The following is a 7,324-nucleotide window of genomic DNA, read 5'->3' on the forward strand; positions in this document are numbered from 1 at the left end:
ATTCATATGTTTGGGGCCCAATGGTGCTTACAAAAAAAAAAAAAAGCAACATTTGTTGGCACGAGCAGTATTTGCTAATGATGGGTACTTAGCAAGATTTTGCCTTATTCTTTTCACTGATGCATTTTTTCCTTATCGAGTTGTAGACTTATCAAGGGTGCATGACTAAAAGGCCATTATGGAGAGGAAGAAGAATAATAATTAATGACACACATTCATTCAAGATAAAATTGTTAGGCTTGCCAGTGGATAAAACACCAGGGATGGAAGGGAGAAGAGCTATTTTAAGCTAAAAACAACAATGTTGGCATGAAAACAAATGGGTATAAATTGGCCACCATGGATAGATTTAGGCTGGAAATTAAGGGACAGAAATTAGAAGCATGGAGTGCATGACATAGTACTTGGGATAATGGCAGGCTGGATTTAGGGATTCTGCGGTCCCATTTCCCCCTTGGTCTCCATTGACTAGTCCACTAAGGCAAAACAAACCAAACTCTTTTACCCTCCTCTCCTAAGACAGGCTTCTCCATTTACCCAGACCAGGCAAGTAGCCTTCTCTTACCTGTTAGTCTGAATTTATCTTCCTTGAAAGTGGATGACCAAAACTGTATAAAACTTCCCAGTACATTAATACTATCCTCTCATGACCCAGAATATCCTGCCTGATACATTCTAGGATCACACTGCCATTTTCATGGATGCATCACACTGATGGTTCATGGTTAATCACAGATGATTGTGTGGGAGCCACAGTGCATAAATTGAGTGGGACTCAATTTTCTCCCAGCTCCCGATTTGGAATATTTACGACTATTAGTCACTAAAAATTGCCTGAAATATGTAAAAAAAAAAAAAAGAGTAACAACAGACTTCTCCTGCTTCAAAACAGACAATCCCCACTCCTTAACATTTCCTGAAAGAGCAGCTAGTGGAAATAACACAACTTTTACTGTGTCTCATCTGAAGCCCAGGCAATTTAGAGTAAACAGTAGGAAAGACAAATCTTAACTCAAAAAATCCAGTAAAACAAGAGAACAAGACACCAACAGAAGCTGCAAAAGCAGCATCACCAAGAGCATGCAAAGCTAATTTGCAATTCAACAATGTAAATTGGGTTGACAATATAATCAGCTTGGCTGCACCCAGCAAGAGACCAGTATTTGGCATTACCTGATCTCTCTCTCCTCTACCTCTGTTTAGCTTGATGAAGGGGACAGGCCACTGACCAAGGAGTCAGAAGGTGTGAAATATCTTACCTCAGAGTGGCAATCTGGTCTGCATCAGGACCAAAGATAGGTAAACCTGAGCAAGTCACTTCCCCTCTATGCTTCAGGCTCTCCAGCAGTACAACAGGTATACAAGAGCTTCCTCACTTTTGTAAAGCACATTGACACTGATGGTTGAAGCGCTGTATGGAGTGCAGAGCACTATTCCAATTCTTAGGGCTTACCTATATAATAAGACAAGCCAGCAGCAATTTCTGTTAATTGTCTGAAGCCTGTGGCTGACATTCCACTTGGGACATGATTAACCAGTTAATCACATCTTGGAAGTGTAAATGAGCCACAGAGTCAGGTGATTAATGACACAATAAAACAGGAAACCAGCCACAAAGTTATTACACAACATGTTGTGTAATAACTTTGTGGCTGGTTTCCATCATGCCTTAAATTGAATGTGTGGCCGGTGGGGTCCACACATCCAGCTCTCCCCAGTGCTCCCAATCAGCTGATTATTGGCAGATTAGAAGCATTCTGGGGCTCAGTCACAGAGTACCTTTAATCTGCAATCATCAGCTGATTGTCAACTGGCTCTGGGGACTGTACAGGGGCTCAAACTGGCTCCATGGGTCCTTGGAACCAGTTAAACAACCAGCTGATTGCCTGGCACCTTGCCGGTGTAGGGGGAGCCCAGGATGATAATCCCAGGTCCCCCCTGCACTCATAAATATGGCATAATTTGGATCTGATCTCCAATCCCAAAATTGCACCTTTTACCATGCACATGTGGCATGCATGGCAGGAGGCATGATTGATCCCAATCACACCTTCAAACAAACCTTTGTCAGTGGCCTAAGGTACATAAAGGTCTAGTCCTCTAAGGCTGGGATCAGAAAAGGAGGAGAGCTCAACTCAGGGTACTGAAAATGCTTCTGTCCTTACAGGCCCCTCGCTGCCATGAAGTATGAAGACAAGGCAAATGAACCATATTACAGAATTCAGTGAAAAAGAGCCTTGATGGCAAGAAAAGACAGCAAACAAACCAATTACATGCAGGAATAACTTTAATAATTCACATAACTGTAAAATGCCAGTAGCTGCATAACAGGGCATATATGAAAAAATTCCTTTTATTATGAAACAAACATGTCTTTGGTAAAGAAATCACTTTCTCACCCAAAATGTACATATCCAGAAGAATCATGTGTCTGTCCCCTAGCTGTAAGAATCCCTCACCATGTCAGAGGTTCATTCTGGTCAGTATATTTTTGTTTAAATATTATTTTTCCTTGAAGAGAACATATACATATTGTAGGCAAAATATGTGTTTTGTTTCAGGCTAATGCATAATCTGAGAATATTTAAAAACCAACTATATGCTCACAGGGATAACAAAGATGAGTTTTGCTTCAATACACACTCTGGCATTTCTGTTCTGTTTTGTAAACTTTTTTTATTGTTGTTGCTCAAGGCCTAATGGTCAACATTTAATGCTGGGTTAAGTGTTTAAAAACAAAGAGACATGCACAAAACTTTCCTCAGGCCAACAGCTGGGATGTTCCGATTGAGGTTTCAGAGAGAAGCTGAAGCTGGGACACCTTCAAGACATTTGTTCTTAGATTTCTAGCAGATGCCTATGCAAATATTCATTAAAAAAAAAAGTCCATGCTCTGATGGCATCATGCAGTGATGTGAGTCCAGGGGGAGAGGGAGAAAAAAAATCAAGGCAAATCACATAAGAGAACACTTGCCTTTCAGTTTATCCTTCTTTTTCTGCTGCTTTGATCTTTTTCCATCAACCTGAAGACTGACAGCTCTTCTCTTCTCCAGATTCAAGAGTTCTTGGAAGAGTTCCTGTACATTGTAGTTAGTTTTTGCTGAGGTCTCCATGAAGGAACACTTCCACTTGCTGGCCAAAGCTTCCCCTTCACTGGCATCCAGCTCTCTCTGGGTCTCATCACTCTTGTTACCAACCAACATGATAGGGATCTTTTGAATATCCCCTTTGATCTGACAAATCTGATCATAGATTGGCTGAAGTTCTTCCATGGACTGTCTGCTAGTGACAGAGTACACCAAGATGAAGGCATGCCCCTTGGATATAGATAGCCTTTGCATGGCAGGGAACTGATGGCTGCCTGTGGTGTCTGTGATCTGGAGGGTGCAGATGTTTTTATCGCAGCTGATTACCTGTCGGTATGTGTCTTCGATTGTAGGGATATACGTTTCCCTGAATGTTCCCCTTACAAAACGGAGGACCAAGGAGCTTTTACCAACCCCTGCAGCCCCAAACACAACCACTCGGTAATCATTGCTCTGCTCTGGCATAGTGTATCTTTTTCAGGGAGCCAAGCAAGGATGAAGATCTGAATTGCAAATGCCTGGGTTCCGTTAGTTTACATACCCCCACACAGAGATGGCCTGTAAGAGATGGAAAAAAGACAAAGCAAAAAAGACATCATTCACAGCAATTCATTAACTACACCGCAGATGATTTCAATAGGCAATTAAATAAGACGTTTCTTACTTTCTCTCTCTTCTGTATCAGACAGAACAAGGAGTCAGAGTCCCCTGGGCATGCACCTCATATGCAGCAAGTATCATATTAAGAGTGAAAACTGTAATTCACCTGCAGCCACCAGCTCCAATATCCGGAGAAATGAGATTAAAATCACCCATCAGTGCGGAGATCAGGCAGCCTCACTCATTAAAGTTCTTCCGTCCCCAAGCAACAGACAGCCCCGCAGCCCTTGGCTCCCCTGCAGCTAGTCTAGTGCAAAGGCTCTTTGGAGTCTGTACAGAGGCTCTGCTTAGCATTTGCTTTGGAATCGCCTCCTCCCAGCCACTGGGGAGCTCCGGCTGCCAGCAGCAAGCTCCCTCACTTCCCACCTTTAGCTGGATACATATCCTGGGGTTATTCATTTTCTTTCGATATAGCTTATGCACCCACCCACAGTAGGTGTCAAGGAGCAACAGGCAGCACCAACCAGCTTTCATTAACACTGTGCTCTCCCTAATGTTGGATGCAAAATAATGTACCAGGCTGTAGCATTTCACTAGCTGGTATAATCAAGACTGCATACAGGCAGGAGAGTCAGGCTGCACTAGAGCTACTACAACTGGGGCTACTCCATCACTCCCCTTTAGGAGCCTGTCAATTTTTGTACCCAAGCTCCTACCCTGGCCAGTTGTACCATCAGAACAGAAAAGAAGTCTGTCCCCTCAAAAACTGTCCTTCACCACAGACCAGCACAACAACCTCCAAGTCCGACACCTGGACTCTCTTGGATCTAGCTAAGTTTTGGCTCCTGCCTTTCAAATCCTATTGCACAAATGGAGATCAAAAGGAGAGGAGTCTGTGCACATGCATGCACACACATGCACATGCGCACACACACCTTGAGGCACTACAAAACAACAGCTTCACCAGCACCCAGGATGATCCCTTGGACCCCACTGGACCTAGGCCAGCTTAGCCCCAACTCTGTAAGTCCCACTACCCAAGGACATCCAGCTTCCACATCTAGCAGGAGTTTTCTCCTTGGGATTTATCCTGATGGGACTGTATTAACCTATAGACAAACTGAGCCTGTAGACCTATAGACATACCCATTTAAAAGGAAAGTCCTACAGCTTTTACCCAGTTCCCAGTAGAGCTACAAGCCCTGCCTTTTTTATTTTTTTAGAATGGGATGGAAACTGAACTAGGAACTGAATGGGCTTTGATGCTTCAGAACAGGCTGCTGTGGAAATACTACCCATAGGCTTTCGGGAGAGGAAGCACAGAGGTGAACACTGTACGTTGGACAGATCTGCGTGACCCCTCCGATCAGAGGATCCTTTCCAACTCTCTGCCAGGCACTGTGTTAGGAGACAGGGAACCAGTGTTTCGGTAGCATGGTTACAGCATCTGTAGGCGTGCACCGGAGAACAGGGTGCTGGTTTGAGGCTCAGGCTCTGCCTCTGAATGGTTGAATAATTTCAGTCAAGTCTGTGCTGCTCTTTATTCCTCAGTTTCCCTATGTGTAAATTGGGTCTGATGATACCAACCTCCTTGAAATACACTGAGATCTAGTAGTAGAAGTGCTACATAGCACTAGTCTTACAGATCTGCAAAATGGGCATTTCTACCTTTTTGGCCACCCTGTTGCACCAGGATAGGCAGGGATCCAGATTATTGTGGTGATGAAAAGGAGGTTGCACGCCGTAAACAGTAAGATTAGGGAAACAGGCACCTATATGTTCTAGTATTAGCCAGAGACAGAGGCCAAGTCAGAGGTGGTACCGGCTTTCTTGGACTAGGGCAGATCAAGGGGAGGGGCAGGGGGTGCAGTGGTACATTTGATTCCTGGTCCTTCCAAACCTTGCCTGGGAGGGACAGCATCCCTTCTACTCGGGCAGTCTGAGCCAGTCGACTGATTTCATGGCTCATCACCACGTCCCGGATTCATGTTCATCGCCCTCCACTCCACAGGTGTGAACCACCCTCTCTCCTTTTGAACAGTCCCGATGCTCCTCTATCAAACTAGCCTTTATTCTGCAATGCTGTCGTCTTAACTAGGACAGACTGCTGTTACCTCGACCTGAGCTGGGATATGACCCTCCCCGGTGCAGCAGTGACTGGCGGGGTCCCGGGGGCACCGCCGGGCTGCTCCAGGCGGCTGAAGACGAGCCGGGCATCCAGGCAGGCGGAGCGCGGGGCTCGGCTGCCTCTTCCAAACCTGACGGGCGCGCGCTCCGGCCGTCCTGCCTGCTGCTCCGCCTGGCTCCCGCCCCGAGCCCCCGCCGCCCCCCGCCGGCCCGGCCACGTGCGCCGCAGGCGGAGCCCGGCCCGGCCCGGGGCGCGTTACCTGGTGCGGGCGGCGCGGGGCTGCAGGGGCTCGTGACGGGCCGGGCCGGGCCGGGCCGGGCGGGCACCTCCCCGTGACACCCCCGCTCGGGGCCCGCCCCCGCCGCCCGTGTCCGTGCCCGTGGCCGCGCCGGGGGGCGTGGGCGCGTGTGTGTGGGGCGCGTGTCTACGTGAGTGCACACGTGTGTGTGCGCGCAGAGCAGAGAGCTGGCGCGGTGCCGGCTCCGGCGTGCCTGCAGCGGGCGCTGGGGGGGGGAGGCTCCCGGGCCGCGAGGGGTGCGGGGTGTTTCCTGCGGCCGGGAAAGCGCTTCAGCCGGGCCGGCCCCGCCAGACGACTGCCGCCCGGGCAGCAAAGTACCTGAACCTCGTTTCGGAGGGTGGCCAACACCACACTGGCCATTTCAGCAGGGCCCAGGCTGGGAGAGGAGCGAGCCCCTCCGCCTCCCGCCGCTGGAGACCGCGTTTACCTGAATCCAAGATGCTTTGAATTTAAGGCGAACCCCTCCTACCCCTGGTAATTGGAGTCTACATAGGCAAAATGTATACATTTGATGTGTGTACGTGTGCCTGCCACCTCCAGGGAGGGAATCCTGCGGGATCAAGAGCTCCTCAGCACAGCTCACAAAGACACTCGGGGACCCAGAGGGGCGGACTTCCATCTCCAGCTCCCTCTGTGCAAAAATAAAGTTTATTTCCTACCTATGGGGACTTTTTACCATCTTGTGCCATCTATACTTTTCCCAGAGCCTGACGAAGGGACTTTGATCCCGAAAGCTTGCAGAAAAGGACAGTTTTCTTGCCATTTCCCAGTTGGTCTAATAAAAGGTATCATTTTGGAACCAAGAGTTCTAGTTTTTTGCACGTACATTTGTTATAATTTTCTAGGTATAGACCCTAATTATCAGAGGGGCTTAAATTGGTCTCCCCCACTCTACAGGAGGGAAGCGGTGGCAGAGGGGCAGGCAGCTGGTGGGGGCAGGTGGCCCCCTTGCTATCTTCTAACATTCGAAACGTAGTCTGTTTTTGACCAATCGTATGCACATGTTGTGACAGGCTGGAGCAGTGGTTCTCAACCTTTTCAGCCACTTCTTCCCTGCCTGCCCCCTGCAGCACCTCCCCATGGTCTGCCACTAAGAGCAATGCTGTTGGGAGACTTGTCCTCCTGGGAGGGTCACCCATGGCTGTAAAGTCAAAGGTGAGGTGTCAGATGAAGAGCAGTCCAACACAACACAAAGACCTCAGTGGTGAAGTA

General features: G+C 48.1%; 1 protein-coding gene across 4 annotated transcripts; it reads right to left on the reverse strand.

Annotated features, from left to right (window-relative positions):
- Window positions 1-2,269: 2,269 nt before the first annotated feature.
- Window positions 2,270-6,167, reverse strand: DIRAS3 (DIRAS family GTPase 3). 4 transcript variants are annotated; one of them, XM_059727931.1, is made up of 2 exons: window positions 6,074-6,167; window positions 2,270-3,644 (listed from the first exon to the last, which is right to left on the reverse strand). In XM_059727931.1, exon 2 carries the CDS (start codon window positions 3,549-3,551, stop codon window positions 2,955-2,957), a length of 597 nt encoding a protein of 198 aa, XP_059583914.1. In that variant the 5' UTR covers window positions 3,552-3,644; window positions 6,074-6,167; the 3' UTR covers window positions 2,270-2,954. The 4 variants fall into 4 exon arrangements, with proteins under 4 accessions (XP_059583914.1, XP_006277475.1, XP_019344573.1 ...); XM_006277413.4 differs by lacking the exon at window positions 6,074-6,167 and adding an exon at window positions 5,801-6,015; XM_019489028.2 differs by lacking the exon at window positions 6,074-6,167 and adding an exon at window positions 3,853-4,528.
- Between the last annotated feature and the right edge of the window lie 1,157 nt (window positions 6,168-7,324).

Source organism: Alligator mississippiensis, chromosome 5 (genome assembly GCF_030867095.1).
Source record: "Alligator mississippiensis isolate rAllMis1 chromosome 5, rAllMis1, whole genome shotgun sequence".
Lineage (NCBI taxonomy): Eukaryota > Metazoa > Chordata > Crocodylia > Alligatoridae > Alligator > Alligator mississippiensis.